This window comes from Glossina fuscipes, unplaced genomic scaffold (assembly GCF_014805625.2).
Source record: "Glossina fuscipes isolate IAEA_lab_2018 unplaced genomic scaffold, Yale_Gfus_2 3, whole genome shotgun sequence".
Taxonomy (NCBI): domain Eukaryota; kingdom Metazoa; phylum Arthropoda; class Insecta; order Diptera; family Glossinidae; genus Glossina; species Glossina fuscipes.
In genome coordinates, this window is record NW_023998417.1 from 7,640,911 (window position 1) to 7,659,785 (window position 18,875).

Below are 18,875 nucleotides of genomic sequence, written 5' to 3' on the forward strand. Positions count from 1 at the left end.
TAAGCTCCGCAGTTATATCTACCCCAGGGAATCTCATTGTGAAGCTGTTACCAAAAGTAAATGGGAGTCAGATGAAGATAGAAAGAGTTAGCGATTCAATAAGCTCCGTAGTTATATCTTCTTGATAAACGCGTTTAGAAATTCAATTTTGAATTTTGAGGAATTATTTCTATTTTACATTTGGTCTGCGATGGCTTCAGTTAATTTATTACATTCGCTCGCTTAAAATTTCTCTTTTCCGATATCCGTTTTCTTAAATAACATTTGGAAATTTTTAGGGAAAGTAATCAAAAGTGCCACAAGGAAAATCATCAAGTAATGTTGTCCTTAAGACTGCAGTCACAACACCTGTTGAACACCATTGTCGATTCAGTCCCACAGTTTTCATAATCCAATCTAAAGGATTTTTGGATTTCTTTTAGGATCAAAGAATTGTCCAATATTTGTCACATTCTGTAACCATATGACGAACTTATCGTGTTTGCTTTGCTCTCGAAGAAGACAACTTTGTAAGGTTAGCTTGCAAAGCTCTGGTCTTAGCTTTGAAAGTGCTTTAATGCTAGGCATTACATTTCTTGATAGTTATTTTCCATTTCTAATGCAAGTAATAAGATGCAGTTTATTTACTTCTTTTTTAGCGACATTGAAAACGTCATAATGATAATATAAATAAACGTCGCTGGTTATCCTTCGGGGCGGCATGGTATTGCTTTTCATTCAAGTGAACTCTTATGCCCCCGCTACATGACTCTTTTATATGTTTATGTACATAAAAGTTTTTTTTTTTTTTCATTTTTTTATTTTGTGTTGTGTGTATGTAAATATGGTAGATATTAAGTCTCTGGCTAACTAACTGAACTGGCATAGTTCAGTATGTGGGTATCTGTGAATCACATTCTTCAACATACAATGTAGTAATGAAACAACAATAACTAAAAAAGAAAGATACCGACCATTATTGACCATTCAGTTGTATGTTGAATGTAGGCATATGACCGCCTGTCTGTCTGCCCGTCTACCTTAAATTTTCTGAATTTTAATATTGTTTTTACCGACTTGAGTTCAAAAACCAAATCTTTTTTTTCTTAACGGCGTCTATATGTAGTTTTTTTTTTTTTTTCTTGTAAAGTTTTTCTTTGTACTCCTTCTACCTCCTATGTACATACATATATATATATATTCGTGCTTTCATTGCAATATGTTACGTATATCGAAGTTGGTTAGTTTACAATCATTTTGTTGTTGCAAGCACAAAAATGGCGTTACACTGTATGCACATGCAATAGCAGCAGCAAGAACAACAACAACAGACCAACATAAACTACCACCGACGCCTAAGTTAAATGAAAATGCTGTGGCTGCTGTTGCTGGCTGCATTACGGCTCTTTGTCCGACAACATCCTACATTTAGCAGCAACTCTATTTTGTAGTTGTTGTTGTTGTTGTTGTTGTTGCTGTTGTTGTGATTGTTTTTATGTTTGTATGTAGATTCTCGCTATACTCTAACAATTCTTTTGTGAAAGAAATCAAGCAAAAATCAAAGCCTTTTTGCCGCCCATTCGCTGATGATGACGTCGTCTATAAGTTGGTGTGTATGTGTATGTGTTTTCTTTTACTCTTCCTTCTAAAAGTGCTTTACTGTTTTTATTTTCGTTTTTTTCTTTTTTTTTTTATTTCATCTTCTTTATAAAAGATCATGAAATTCATGGTTGAAACTTCAAGTGCAACATCATTTTGAGAAGTTGCCACAACAACACAACACTCCAACCGTACGTACAGTGTGGGTACTAATGGTGTGGAAATGTTCGTCTATGCATTTTTATTTTTAGTTTTGTTACTATGCCTAGTTTCAATTTATGAAAAAACAAAAAAAAAAAAAGCAAGAAAAAAAAAAAAACATTGGGCATTCAATAAGAATTGGCAGACGTTATGTCTGTTAAAATTTGTTGAGTTGTTTAGAAGACAAAACGAAAGGAAACGATTTATTTGCATATGACTTTTTAAAAACGATTTGAAACGAAACACTTTCGTACAAATTCGCTAATTTGCGAAGAATGGAAATATATCAAGTATAAGTATAATTAAGTACTTACCGGGACTACCTAGGAAGACAGAGGAATATAATCGCCTTGAGGCATCGGCATTTCTAGTATCGGCAGGTGATGACCATTCTCTTCGACACCATCGACCTGAAATAAGAATGTTTTAACAAAAATTAAGTTAAAGTGTTTTTGTTTTCTTAATTTTTTGTAAATTAATTAAAAAATAAAAACATAAGAAATAAAAAAAAGGAAAGAGGAATTCAAGCAAAGTTTAGTATAATTAATATTAGAAGAGCAAATTTAACCCTCTGATCACTACGATGCGAATTTTTATGGATGCCCTTTACTTATGTAAAAAATCTACTCATGCCTTTCTATATAGCAATCATTTTTCGATAGTTCCCAACAAATATATTTAACAACTTTTATTGCTGCTTAATGTAGAGAGAAGTTAGTGCAACCGTAACAACAAGAGCTAAGCAAGTTTTGAATCAATTATATCGGTTGAATACAAGTGCATGCGGACCGTCCTCAGTAAAATTATACTCGCTTTCGCTAAGAGTTCTTTTATGATATTGTTTCCAAAGGATAGCCTCTTATTATGTGTGCAACACAGTTCGAAATTCATAGTATATTCAATTATTTTGCTCTCGGTACGCGTTCGCGTACTCATTGGCACTTGGGATTAACTAACGTTGTGTCTATTATTATTGTACTCAACAATTTTTACAATTTTTAATATTTTCATCAGTAATTTATGATTTATATCACACATCATTCGCAAACGTTTCGTTTAATAGAACTACTCTAGAGACACATTCATTCAATTGATAAGAAAACATATTAACGATAACCTAATGAAAGTTTATACTCAAATCACTCCTTCTTCCTCCCACACAAGAAAATTTATTTAATGACCTTTTGATTGACTGGAGGACGCTAGCTTACCGTAGCTAATAAGGTTGCAAGCAAACCTCTCAGCTGTTAAGTCAACAATTACGATCATTTGGAATTACGTTTAGAGTCTATTTGGCAGGAAATTGTTGCATAAAGATGCTGCGATAATAAAACGTCATTACATGGTTTATCGATTGCCTTCTTTTATGGTTTACATACAACAATAAAAAAAAACAAAAAACACAAAAACATGTTCATTAGTTTTACAATCGTTCACCGTTCCGAGTGTTTTAGAAAAAAACCCCAACCCACAAAAGTATTTTGAAATTTAATTTCTTTCTAACGAAATTTACCGCATAAGCAATTTTATGTTTAAAATAAAAGATCGAATAAATTCCGTTTTGCAAGAAAATTAAAAAAAAAAAAAAATCAAAAACGTTTTGTTTGTCTCAAGTCGACTACTTCAAATCCTCATCGGCGTTAAATGTATTGATTAAAAGTAATGTTTAATAATTTGCTTTAATGATTTTCTAATGCCCATCAACCCACTTAAGCTTTATAATCCTTTACTAATCCTAGATGTATTTGACGCATATAATGACTACTTAGACACATATTACTAGACGCATACTACAAGAGATCTTCGACCATTTATATAAAGTATATATTGCCAGTAAATTTTCATAGTTTTTTCTCACTCACTCCAAGTTTCATCTGAATATTTTATATGTTATAAGTACTAACTCTGATCTGCTTAAAAGAACAGCGAGTTGTCTTTCAAGTTGAAAATGGGGGAACATTACAGCTTTCACGCCATTCCCACTGTAATGGCAAACAGATATAGAGACGGATCTAAATAATATATAGTAAGATTCGGGTTGGAAAGAGCGAAATTCGTGGCTATGTGTTATACATTTATTCAAGTTTTCATGCTACGCATTTCAAGCAACGACGTACGGATATAAGAGCGCTTAGCTATCCTTGTGGACCTAGGACACATATGGAAGAACTTCTACCTACATAGATAGGGTCTTACGATTAACCAAGAAGCTAAATATGACGAAAAACTAAAAGAGGGCAACAATTTTATTAAGAACTTTAAAGCAAACAACACTACTACCACATTAGCAGCTATTTCCGTTGTTGTTGTTGTTGTTGTTGTTTGATTTCAAATGACGTTAATAATAATTTATTTTATAACCTTAAACGGCGCATAAAAACAATTTTAATAACAAGTGGTAATATTAGATTTTCTTCTCTCTTGTTGCCGCTGTTAATGCTGCGCCGCTGCTGCGGTTTTTTTATCTCCTTTTTCTTCCTCTTCTTCCTCATCTTTTTCCTTAAACTTATTCAGGGTTTTTATTTTTAAGTTAAGTAACCCCTCGATATATATCGCAACACACCTTTATATGAATGAAAAGAAATAGCGAGAGAGAAAAAGTACAAAAACAAAAAAAAAAATATATATATATATATATATATAGCAAAAATCTTTTGTTTAACGTTTACATTATTTTCGTCAGCAATTCTTCGGTGAATAGCTCTTAATGGCCAATTTTCTTGGGTATAATGTGCGTATTAAATTTGATGTTTTTGTGGGGTGTTTATTAACGCAACTCAACCAAACTCACAAAATGAAAGAGCGAAGAAAAAAAATAAAAAAAAACAAAACTTTTTTTTTCTTTTATTTTTAAGTTCAACTACTGCTACGTCCCCCACAAAAAAAAACCAAAAAAATTGTAAAACATGCGAATGACCGGACTAACCTTAAAAATTAGAAAACCAAGTGTGAATTATGGGTGTTCAACTTAATGCCTAAGAGTGGTAGACATATTAATTACATAAATTTTAATTACACATTAGAATTGGAGAGAAATGAAAATTTAATAATAAAAAATAAAAGGGAAGAGATTCGAAGATTTTTTATACATCCTTAAAGGGCAAATAAGATAAACCTCACAAAAATCCTTTTTAAAGCAAAGCTAGAAAGGGATTTAGCGCTTATGCGCTAAAAAACTGAAAAATTAATATATACACATATTATTAAAAATTATTAAGCCAATTAGTCAATTTTTGAATTCTCCATTATATACATAAAGTTTCAAGGAAGATATAAATTCGATCGATAGCTTTCAACCAAGATAGAAAACTTTGTGGACACAACCTATAGTAGAATCCTATACCAAATTTTATACTGCCCGCTAAGTATTAATTGTAAAACATTCCTTAAAATCATTAGGTTCTTAGGTGTGCTCGATTTAGAACGACAGAAACGAAGACTACGATGAAATCCCAAAATCTATAAAATCAATAAAATTTACCTTTTGACTAAGAGACAAAAAGAACGAACTGTAGCACATCAAAGAAAAAGGGGTTAGTTGACCTTGAGTGTACTGCACGCATCATTACTTTGGCCATTGATTAGGAAGTCCCTTCGCGAATTAACTTGTACTCTCTCCAATGCAATCTTTTCCTTCCCGAAGGTGTGATATATACTTATTATAAAAGGCATATATAGAGAATAATAATAAGAATAACATTAAATAACTAATAAAATGATATAAAAAATTTGCATTGCAATGGAAGTCAGGATTCTGTGATGTTGCTTCTATTTTACTTATCCCACATTCTTAAGCTGATTATTTTGAGTTTTCTTGCTCACAACTCAACATACAATGTTAATTCAGTCCCTTATATCATTTAGTTGATTTACGAACTATAATCGTTTCAGTCATTCTCTTATTACGCTAAATTACTTTATCTCGTCATTTGTTTTATTAATAAATCGGATAATGCTTTTACTAATCCTTACTTTTTCATAAACTATCAACTATACTTTCCCACGCAAATGGCATTTATGTGTACACATTCTATAAATACTTTATTATATTGATATGATTATTTAATTCCACCCAATAATTATTCCATTTAGAGGTGAGACGTTTTGCAGGTGAGAAATGTAAATTTATGTACATTTGTTTATACCGTTCACTTTTCTTAGTCCACTAAGTGGCGTTAAAAGTAAATTTCAGAATTATTTAGCTTATTCCAGCGCACTTTCAATTAAACAAGCAATGATTCTTTCAAGGTGCGTTCGTCATCGAAGCTAAAGTTGAAGAAAGAAGAAGAAAAGTTTCATTCACTTTTGAATATTTTTCAAGTCTCGGCTAAATTTGTGTACGAAATACCTTAGTTTCTTTCAACTTTACCCACGTGATCAAGGCAAGCGGAATTCATTTATAGAAATAATACTTAGTTAAAATCTTGTTATTACTTATGACATAAATTTTTCAACGACATCTATAAGTTCTGCAATCTTTTCAAAGTTTTTGTCATCTTTTTCTGAAGGTAGTACACTCTCTATAGGCTACCCGTGAAGGGTACATATCTAATTTCACATATATTCCAGGCTAAGTAGACAAAAAAAAAAAAAAACTCTATATTTATTGGCATAGCATTAAGAATTTCATTGGCCGACAAAGTAATAAAAAAATTCCTGAAACCTGGCTTGGTGGTTTTTTACCTGTTTTCTAGCTGCTAAGAAAGAATTATCGTCTTTCGGCAAAATTAACTCCGTTATTCAAAATAGCCTTTACGTGGCTGCCTATGCGAAACTATTACGTAGCAAGCTACTTGCAATCTATGAACCGTTTCAATAATAACGGTTTAAAATATTTTCCCGAAATCCGCACTTCATTTTACGTTATTTACTAAAAAAAACAACTTAAGCTTAATTTTCTCATATATTTGTTTCACTCTAACACTATACACCACATAATTGCTTCTAGAATAAATCTTTATGCGTAAGCAGAAGCATATAAGAAAAATATTAGGAAATGTATGACAAATACTTAAATTTGTGCGTGTACGAATCAAATCTTGAGTATGCATGCATAAGAACTAAGACTTTTGCTAATAGTTTTTTTTCTTTTTAGTTTTTTGGTCTTTTTTATATAATAATCATTATCATGTGGCATCAGACATAGGAGACTAGAGAATACACTTAAATTGATGTTATTATAGTTTCTTTTATTTTTTTTCTTTCATTATTTTTTTATGCTTTTGCTAATAGACTCACGGTCACGACCCCCAAAAGAAAACTGTTTCGCACATAAATCTTAATAATTTTTATTTCGTGTGTATGATTTTTTGCCTCTTAGCTTTTTTTTTTTTTTTTCTTTCTTTTTTTTTTTTGTTTTTCTTGCGTTCACATAAGCAGTAGTAAAATAAAAATTATGGATTTTTTAAAGCTGGCTGCCAAACAGTCTACGAGATTTTTACTAAAATGTGCTCAGTCGCATTCATTGCTTGCAATTCCGATTTTCTCTCTCTTGATATTACTTTACAAATGCGAGCGTAAACTGAAGTTAATGCAGAGAAGTTGAGTCCTTACGTTAGATGAAGACTCAAAGCGAATTCACGTACATTACCATACGTAAGGTAAGAGAGAATCTCGTTGAAGAGATAAATATTGAGTGAAATATTTCCCCTTTTTATTCTTTTACAAGCTCTTTAGTACAATAACCATAAGAGTATAATGAATGCTACAGCAAGTGATTCTAGTAATGAAAGAGTATCGAAAAAAGAGAATGTACGTTTGCGAAGAGAGCAACGCGCTGAGAGGAATTTTGCACTTTTTTTTCTTTTCATTCTTAATGAAATATGAAAACAAAGTATAAATCATTTTTAGTTATTAATATATTTCAGTTCAAGTAAATAAAATAAAAATTTTAATAATAAATTCGAAAGATTGTATTAAAAAAAAAAAAAGAAGAGGATTATTTTCTTGCGAATTTATGTACGCATTTGTAGATTATTTAGTTAAAATTGTTCGTTTACATATTTTTAAAATATTTTTTTTAACACTTTCTTGACGGTTATACAAAAAAAAAAAAAAAAGGGGTGGAGTATCTTTGTTAAGTTTTCTCGCTAAAAGACAAGTTGTAGAGGGTTTTCTTAAGTTCATATACACAATCTTACACATTTATATGCATGTAGATATGCAATATATACATATATATATATATATTTATATACAGATATTCATACGTATATCTTGCTCATTTCATTGCTTAATTGAGCAATTTTACGCTGCCTGCATCATTCATTCAATATTCAGCTATACGCAAAACATATAGCACAAAATTGAACAAATAACTGAAAAAATTTTAAATAAAATAAATGCCGACGCTAAAATTCTGTGACTGCCATGTTTCTTTTTTTAAAAAGAAACTTAAAATATTAATTTAAAAAAAACAAAAAGAAAGAAAAAAAAAAACAAAAAGAAGAAAACCAGAAAACATTTTTTCAAAGTTATTTTTTTAATCAACGAAATTCTTCTCTAATGTTTGATAGTCGTCTCTCTAAGTGTGTTGGTGTTTGTCTGTGCGTTATGTTTAGATAAAATTGTATTTCGAAAGTGACAGTTGAAATGATTTATCACTTTGTTGCGCTGACTGTAACACCACTCGTTGACTGAACACTTTGTCTTTCCAACACTATACGGTCGATATTGTTTTTGTTGCTATTTTACTTTTTGTTTTATTTTTATAACCACCAGCCTTAGCATGCTTTGCAATGGCATATAAATTTTGTCATTTTGTTCGTAACATTCACATAGAACTCAGTTATTCGATACATGACCTCCATCAGCATTAGAATCGTCAAGGATTCACTTAAGTTCTTCTGTTCGTTCGACCATGCCTTCGCTTTTTTTGATCGCATTTTCATATGTTTAGGGTATACGTAAGTGTACTCAGTGTAAAATTCGAAATGAATTTCATCCCGTTCGGCCAGTTACCAATGCATTCTTCCGTCTGTCATTGATAGTCGCCTTGTTTTAATTATTGATTGATACTGAAGTTTAATGTAATTATCCTCAGACCTGAATTTCACATAGAAAATTTGGAAACGGGAAATGGATCCAGCTAAAAACTTAAACGCCTCTGAAAATACTCTCTCTCTCTGGACCATCAACAAACCCACAACCTATTTAGGGAACATCGTTCAAGATGTACATAACTTTGCCCCTCAGTTTTCACCCTGATATCCCAAGTGTTCTTCGTAATTCTTCGCAACTCCGAGAACCGATTCAATGGATATCAGTTTTGCTATCGTTAGGCTTACCTTGTAGTCACGTTGTTAGAGAAATATTTCTATTTGCTGTCGTCAAACTTTTTAGCGCAAGTGTTTTTCTTCTATTTTCCATTTATTATTATTATTATAATAATTTTTTTTTTTTTTTGTTTTTCTTAACGCTTAAAGCGATTTTTATTTTTGTTATAAAGCTTTGCGTTTTCTAGCAAACGCGTTGTTCGCAATACAAAAGAACAATTTTTTTTTTTTTTTTTGCAAAAAAGAAAAATCATCAAAATAAGTATAAATTACTATTTCTTGTATATGTACACGCATACATATCCCATTATTTACATACATATATATATAATAACATATATTTTTTTTAATTTTCTAATTTTTAAAGTATTGTTTGTATCTTTGCTCGTACATAACATTTTTGTCATTGTTGGTGTTTTTTTTTTTTTTTTTTACATTTTTTTTCGCTTTACTTTGTATTTATAAAAATTTCGTTCATTTTCTGTATGTTTCACTTGAATTGCTACAAAATGATTTATGTGCCATGAAAGTATGTGAGTGTGTTTACGTTGGATGCGTGAATTCTTGCTTATATTGAGATTCATAACCCACACTAATAAATGTGCGACATAAGCAAACTATAGAGATAAGTAAATATGAAGAAATTAGTTTAACAATAGTTTTACTTAAGCTTATCGCTTACAATTATTAAAGCATTTGCTCTTGAATTTGTTGACGGAAAATGAAAAAGAAAACAATAATATTCGCTATGGTTGAAATACGTCTACGTTAGCCATGGGCTAAGGCTTTGCTGCTTTGTTGTAAAAGCAAATTGCATGCATACATTAGGTGTTACGTGTACCAGAGTCTGCAGAAACTTTGGATATGACAACCACTACAATTTTATTAGTAAACATCAAAAGATATACGTCGCTAAATGAAAGCGAAATGGTATGACCTAACCGCACCTGCCCTCGGTAGATAAATTAGTGAGAAATTCAACTTTCACTCTATGTGCCGTAAATGAAGTGACGCAACGCTTAACACAAAGGATTAGGTTAGATTAAGGTGGAAGCCCGATTTGGGAGAATAGGGGATTCATTGTGTAAAACAGTTTTCGAGCAAGTAATACGAACTCCATGCTTGAAGTATAAAATTTATTGTTTAGAATGACGGATTATACAATGAACTGATTCAGGGCAACTTCGAGATCAATATGTCTTAATGAAAAATGTCCTCACGTTCCCTTAACAAGTTGGTAACAACAATCCAAAAAAATTAGTTTGCTTCAATCCCTACGACTGATCAGACACTAGCTAGGTAAGGTAAAGTCAGGTTTATTTATCATAGTTCTTTTTCTTATTTATTAACCTATTCACAGTTTGGCTGCGTCCAGGTGATCGGGGTTTGCTATATAGAGGCGTACTCACAGACAATCAACCTTTAAAAATTTTAAGTCGCCTATATATATGCATTTAAATAAAAGCACTTCAACAAAACTATTTTATTTACAAGATACTGGAAAGCCTTGTAGTTATAAGCCCTTCTTCCCTCTTTTTGTTTATAATTTTTACATGTTACATAAAAATTACTTATTGCTTTATGCTTCTGGTGCATGTTTCTGAGAAAGTGGAAACACGTAAAAACACTATAGTGGGGCATGGCCCGTCATAAAATACCCTGCCCTACTTGGCAGTTATTAATACATCGATTTTTCAAAATATGGGAAGTGGTCGGAAAAGCATTCGGATCCGAGCTATTTTCAATAGCGCTCGTCTTCGAGCCAAAACAAGCTGGCGAAGCAAATTTCATTTAAATTTTTCAAAAAAACGCGACCTGTAGGTTGAAGACAAGAAAACAAGACAAACAGACAGACAGATAAGCTTAGATTCATCATCGAGTGTTGCGTATATCCGCACAAACAAAAACATATTCTCCCTTGCAGCGCAAGTGATGTAGTGTATAATAATTTTATTTTTATGGACAATGATGGCGGTATTGAAAAAAAAGTTTATATTTCGAGAATTTCCTCATTTTCCCCAAGTTTGATTTTATTACTTTATGACGACATTTCGTATTCCCTTCATTCAATCGGTTTTTTTGCTAGGTCTTCATAGGGCATTTGTTTCTTGCCCTTTCTCGTATGAGAAATAGACAGATAAATGAATAGACGGATAGACGGACAAAACATAAGCGGCTCAGAACCGCATGTTTCTTATGAATACTGAATAGAATTTACTACGCGTCTGTGTGATAGCTCCCTCATGTTTAAAATAGAACCCAGCTTTGGATGCATTCCCGTGATAACTTTCTTTTAGCTAAGCAAATAACAAAAGGAAATTTGAAATTTGCTTTGTTTCTGCGCGTAAGATAAACTTTGCGGAAAACGGCTCTCAAATGAAACGATTAAAAACCGCAGCAAATTAGCATAAGCGAAGATTTACGGCATACTAAAAATGATCACAGTCAAGATTTAGGTCAAACTATACATACTGACCGAGAGCTATCCCTTCCAGGCTTAATGTCATCGTTTTGTCGGTGTACTTAAGCTTTTGAATGGACCTGGCTGGGAGAGAGTGGAGAATTGTCGAGAATTTGCGAAAGTTTTTTATGTATTTATTTATTTTTATTTTTTTTTTTGTTTTAATTGATCCTAAATTAATTTATGAAAATTTTGTACACTTTTTTCATTTTGAAATTTAATAAACGGCAAAGACTCTTATGCGCGCTTGCAAAGGTTTTTATTTTGTGCAGAAAACAAAAAAGTGTGTGTGTCACCAAAAATTATATAAATTTCATTTTGAAAATCCTCTTTTAAGCTTAAAATTTCATTTTAAAATCCACACTAAATGTGACTAAAAACTTATTCAACGGTTTTTGTTTCATTGGCTTACTTTTTGCGTTCCCCACTCATTTGGGAAGATGTGTTAACTTTATCGTTCCGTTTGAACACATTATTATTATTGATACATCAGATATTAAAAATAGATGACTTTTGAAGAGCAAGTGAAGGGTAGCTATTAATGATAAAATGAAGTTGATCTACCTACACACACAACCTTAACACTTGATGCATATATTTTTGAGTTAAATTTGAGAAACTCGTGCAACAATCAATAAAGTCATTTGTTGTTTAGAGTTTAAAACGCTCACTTTCATAATAGATGGATTAACGAGTTCTCTGGTCCACCTTAAAAGTGAAATTCTACTCAATCATTGCTTTAATTCAATGTTTACTCATAAAACCATGAATCTATTCCTGATTCACCCTAAGCCTCACAATAACTAAGACGTTGTCTCTCTTGCTCACTAAGCACAAGGTGACGGAAGTTCGGTTTGAATCGCATAAAATTCATTTACTTTGCCCCGATGTTGTTTTTTTTTTTTTGCTTATGCTATATGCGACATATAAATAAGTCAAAAAAAACGGGGGGCGGCGTACTTACTGATGCATTTGCATACGAGCATATAAACTGTATAAAGCATATAAAGCGACGGCAAATGCTTTCCCAAAAAAAAAAATGAAAAATTCAGAAGAATTTAATGCACATACATACAATACGTACAAACATTCTTACATACCTATGTAAATAAATTTTATTTTTATAGTTGGAAATAATATTAAATTTTTTTGCTGCTTTAATATAAAAGTATTTCTGGGTGCAGTGTTCCTTTCCTTTCCTCTTTTTTAAGGATACACAAAACTGCTCGTTTCTGTTTTTTACAAGAAATTATAACACCAAAGTATTATGGATGGCTTAATGCAAATCTTTGTACATATATTTTTTGGGTACATGGTGCATGCAGTTTGCCCTTAACAAAAAAAAAAAAAAAAAAAAAAATATATATATATAATAAAAATAAATTAAATAAATAAATGAGTAAAAACAGTGTAAAACATTTTTGCATTTGCAGCTCATGCCGTTTTAACGCTTGTTTTCTATCAGTACGATACAAATTTTTTTTTCTTTCTGGCTTCTTTTTTTTTTTTTTTTTCTTTTTTTGGGTTATTGTCATCTGTTTACGTTTTATAATAACATGCTGAGACGAAAGTTGACCGCCTATGAAAATAGATCGCTCCCCGTGAGTAATACATCTCTCTACCGGTCTTTTCATCATTAATGCATGCATTCGTCGCCGAGGTACATGTAAGCGTTGGGTACTGAATACAGAAATATTATACAACCGTATGGCATGTGGATTACGATGACCAATCGTTGGTGCGTTTTTTCTTTTTTTTTTTCCCTTTTTAAAAACCTTTCCTTCTTTTTTTTCATCATATTCAGTCTTTTCATCCCCAATTTTTGCAGAATTTCAAACAAAGTAAAACGACAACAATAACAAAAAACAACAACATCAGCAGCAGTAACAACAACAACAACAACAACAACAGCAACAGCAATAACAACAACAGTAATGGCAATGAACACACGACATACAATATTTTCCACCATTTTTATCAGACGCAGATGCGTTGGTTTTTTGCTTTTTGTTTTTCATTTATTTATTTTTATTTTACTCGAGTTGTTTTTAAGAATAAAGGTTTTTTTTAAAGTTTTTAAAGCTTTCGCAAGTTGAACTTAAGCCAGCACGTAAGTTAACTTATGAAAGAGGCGCTCGTCCTCATATAAAGCAAACCGAAAGTATAGAAAAATATTATGTTGGCTCTTAAGCTCCTTTTGTCTGGTTGCGTGGAATGAAATATTCCACCATTAATGGATGCTCAGCAGATTTTGCTCCAATGGAAGAAAATTTTATTTAAAAAATTAATCAGAAAGCGTTTAGGAAGCTTTTGGAATATTTGAATAAATTCGGATAAACACCTATAATAATGGAAAATCAGGCGGATAACCTAAAAAAAAAAAAAAAAAAAAAATTTCCAACGCGTTTCAAATTGTTCGAATAGAAACATACTTCTCGACAAGTTGGAATTAACGTCAGAGCCAGCATAGAAAGGCTATTCAACTAAAGACATTTGGCATTTGGAGCAAAGTCAATAAAGCAAATAGAATACGCTTTACAGCAACGGGAAGCGATAAAAAGCCGGTAATCTTTGTACAAATTTTATATATAAAAACTTTTCTCCACAGGATTGCTCGCTAATCGATTTGTTTTAATTGCATTTATGGAATGTGAGTAAAGAGATCGAAAAAATACATGTAAAAGTACTAAAGAAAGGGGTTGGATGTAGATAAGAGAAGAAAATAGAAAAGTCCTAATAGAAAATAAATAAAAGATTTATACAGAAAAGATTTAAAAAAACGTATAAATTAATATAGAAATTAGTGAGGGAAACAATGATGGTTTCAATAATACTGTACAAGCGTCGAATTTCGACAAAAAACACCAAAATTACTTCATAAAATTGAAATTCGGGAAATGAGTGTTTGGATAAAAGTTAACAAAGTTAGTAAAGGTATTTGAATGCAGAGCTGGAGAAAGCAAACATAAAAAGGATTCATGGAAAGACAAACCTGAATGAAAGAAGAAGACAAAAAATTTCTAACGATAACATTAGTTGAATGAAATCTGAAGAAACTGTACAAAAAACACTGAACACCATACACAGACCAAAACAGTAACTTTGACAGCCAGAAAGTCCAGTAATCCAAAGAATTTGAACCATACCATGTCAACAGTAATGTTACGGTCCTGTTAACACAACAGTAGATAGCATATAAATTTTTATTGCTTGTAGTTACTACTTTTAGAAGATTTTTCTACGAAGCGCGCTCATGCATGCTCTATGTGCAGTCTACCAAAATTGATCGTTTCATGTTTGTGAGAATGATGTTAAGCTAATTCTAGATAAAAAATCTGTGTGTCAAGATCACAGTTCGTTACATTTTAACTAACAGTGCCTCAAAAGCTAACATAAAAGATTTATGGATAGATTCCAGTAGATTTTCAAAAAAGATGCAGTCAGTATGACTGCACATCTTTTTGCTACGTGGATCGATTCAGATTCATTTTGGATTTATTCCAGTCTATCCGTTCGAGATATTTTAGTGCAAAGACAAGATTTCATGCATAAAGGCTATAAAGATAATATGCAGAATTTGTCTCACAAAGAGTGTAATGATTTGCGCAACAACAATTTCATGTTAACCTCAAAGATCCATATGACATTCTTGAGGAAAAATGGTTTGAAATTAGCCCAATCAAAATATGAGTCATGGTTTCCAAAGCGATTTGAATCATATTTGGCACCTATATATATATATATATATATATATATACTAACCAGAAGTATAAAAAGTTTCTTTAATTTTCTGTCCTTTTACCCTTTACTTCTTTTTTCCAAACAAGCGTATCGTGAACATTTTACACTTTTATAATTTTTACATCCATTATCGTTGTTGCTTACGTTACGTACCTACTGCACTTGTTTACATTCATACACGGTAAGCCTTATTTTATTTTTTTTATTTTCACTTTTTTTTTTTTTTTTTAACTGCTTTAGTATTTTTATCATATTGCGTACATAACAGTTTAGTTTTGAAGTGGACGCGCGAGTGAGCGAGTGAGTGAGTGAGTGAGTGCGTGCGTGCTTGCATTGCGGATTTTCGTTTGTTGGTGTTTACGTAATTAGGAAATTAATCTGTCAGTTTTTATGAGGCGCACAAACATCCAAAAAAACATCGCTCCACCAATAATATTAAACAACACAACCCAAAAACATTATACATTTATATGTATCTACAACAACATCAGCCACAGCATGCATGCATGCATGCATGCATGCGTGCGTGCGTGCGTGTATGTACATGCGTTTACCGAATGACCTGACTTCCCTTACTATAAGTATATATTAAAAAAAAAAAAAAAAAGAAAGAACGAAATAAAAACAACTTTTGATTGCATTATCAATTCATTTATTTTAAAGGCCAGGCAGCTAGCACATCATTCTATCCGTATCACCTTATTTAACACCATATCATGCAACGGATGTACAATATATGCATAACGCGCGCTCATTTCAAAGAGTGTAAAAGTGGAAAAATATGTTTTCTCTCTCTCTCTCGCTTTTTCGGGTTTTGTTGTTGTTTATTTATTTATTTTTTTTTTTTTATTTTCTCTCTGCACTCTTTCAATCAAGGGTTGTACTCTGTCTGACGTTTAAAATGAAATTTAAACCATTTTATTTAATCTTTTCATATAAAAATTTTTCAATTTTAAATTTATTTGTTGTGTTGTATTGTTAGGCGGGTATGACACATGTGTGTGTACGTCGTAGTGCTGGTAAGCCATCCAATTGGAAAATTTACACGTGAATATTGTAAAAAATTGTTGTGGTTTTAATTTGGTTTATTGTTGATAATATTGTTGTTGTGCAGCATTTGCGGAGATCTTCAGTTTTTTTTTTTTTTTTTTTTTTTTTTCTTTTTTAAACCATCATAAATATGTTACATGGCAATCATGAAAATCAGGAAACAATTTCGTAGTAAATAAAATATATCGATCCCTTGTGTTCATGCATGCTTGCGTCGATGATGGTTGGTAGCAATGTATGTAATATAACAATTGTAAGCTGCATTAACTAAACTGAACAGTACGTTTAAAATCCACATAATTTGTGTCTCAAATTGTAATCTAAAAACTTTACTACAATACATATTTATATATATATGCACATATATATATGTATATATATGTATACATTAAGCCTTTGTGGAAATTCCAATCGTTTCCTTTTACTACATTCTGCAGAAATTATTTCCAAATGTTGTCTCATCAAGATTGCTTTCGCAATAGTTGTTGTCCTTAACAGGGCATGGCTGGATTCATTGTATAATGCATATACAATGCTAATCTTATCCTTGGCTATATTGCTTTATTAGATATGTAGGATGAAAAGGATATAGTTGGAGCAACGCTATGACAGACGGACGAAAGAGACTCACGAAGAGATAAAGGCAGATTAATAGGACAACATGGAATTGTACGTCCATGGTAAGCAAACAACTGCCTACGAACTGTTAGTTAAGTTCACAGTACCTTTCTTAAATAATGTATATTGTCGGATAGACACAAGTTGTGCTTCTTCTCCGTTATTCTGCTTTTGTATATATTTCATCGATAATTAGATCGCAAAAAAACTGAACTCATTCAAGTAGTAAATTCCAACTATTGAAACAAGCTAACGCAAGACATCAGAAAAGGGGTTCGAACAGGTTTTGAAAGCGGCAAGCGGACGAATTCATCGTTTAAAGACGACGAGACCCTATTTCTAGATATTTCAAAAAAGCGCCAAGCTTTTAGGCGGCCATTGCATCATTAATTGATTTCATTCATTCAATTCATACCCATGCGTTTATCACATACTAAACAAAGCTGTCTAAGGCAGCCTATACAAGTTCTATTTTTCTTCAGATAACTTGTAAAGTCATCTACTCAGTCTTAACCAATATATGTAGCGCCTCCCCCAGCTTTCAAGTTGACTAACGTAGTAACATGGCGAAGTCCTCCGATTCTTTTAATCCATATCATACAAGTATGATAAACTGACCGTAGGGATACCGAATCCAGTAGACCTCTGCAATGTCGCCCTGCTTGCCAAATTTCACTTTATTCATCAACAACCTACTGAAGATAGGAGAAGTTAGCTTAGCGCAGTTTTTTTAGGTAAGAGCGAAAGATTTTTAAGTAATCGTAAATCATATGTAAATCTTAGCTTTACTCTCCTTCAGAAAATGTGAAATTGTTCGCTTCTTGGAATTGAAGCGATTTGCAGCCTCTTGAGACTATAGATGGTATATTTCGACAAGTTAAAAAGTTGAAACAAATTATGACAACAAAAAAAGGCCACAAAAGTCGCACACGAAAACATGGCACCATTGCGGTAAAGACGCTATAAAAAACTTCATAATCATTTGCATTTCTGTACTATACGAACAGAGAGAGAAAGAAATTTCCCCATTTCAGCAACACTGCAGTAAGAGAATCCTTCAGTTGTACTGTTCACAGAGAGTCGCCAATGATCGATTCATATTTAGCCCGTGTGCACTGGATACCTCAAAATTGAGACTTTCAGATACAAAAGGCTGCAGGCAGTCAGCTTCAGACTAAGAAAGACTCCTTAAAGGGGACACTTTAGTTACAGCAACAATCGCTCGCTATTTTAGTGCGTATAACTTGCACACACTTTCTTAACACACTTTCCTTTCACTGGGGAGCAAAATCTGAGCCATTTGGGTGAACATAATGAATTTAATCCTTATTGTAATCTTGGCTATATTTTGCTTGGCTATATTTTGCCAATTTGTTGAAAAGCACCGAACGCGACTTGTTCAAGAAGCATTTTGCAACGCTTTCCATTGTATGACAACTAAGGTTGTTCGCTCGCAAAGGGAGTCATAGTTTCTCCATCCTCTCGCCGTCCTTTTTACGAATCTTCTTATTTCTTCATTTGCGCCGTATTCTTATTAACGCTTGTGCGATCAATCTTCAATCAACTTATCAACTAAGCAAAATATTCCCTCGAACTCTATTTGTCTACATCTGCTTTACTAAATCTTCAAAGCGATTAAATAAACGACATTTTGAGCTTTTATAAGCTTTTCACGACTTGGTCATAATATAATGTTGAACATTCACTAAACACCAAGTGCACACAACTTTTACTTTCATCGCATCATTTAAGTGCATATGCAGCAACTACTGACATCAATTGACTGGTTAAAGGTGATTTCTTTTCTATTTGGGTTTTTCCGAATCAATAAAAAAACTATTTTAAGCAAATTGTCACGTTTGGTGTATGTTCGGCTGTTGTTCTTCTATTTTTTTTTTTTTTTTTTTTTTTTTCTTATTGCAATCATTGCTCCGCAAAATGGTTGAAAAAAC

General features: G+C 32.1%; 1 protein-coding gene across 3 annotated transcripts in view; it reads right to left on the bottom strand.

The window, feature by feature from the left end:
* The window catches only part of LOC119634798 (homeobox protein homothorax), a 289,120-nt gene that overhangs the window by 55,586 nt on the left and 214,659 nt on the right, over positions 1–18,875 (bottom strand). For all 3 annotated transcript variants that reach the window (XM_038029184.1, XM_038029183.1, XM_038029182.1), the window contains one exon: positions 2,094–2,189. In XM_038029184.1, coding sequence (XP_037885112.1) covers positions 2,094–2,189 — 96 coding nt within the window. The remainder of the gene's footprint in view (positions 1–2,093; positions 2,190–18,875) is intronic.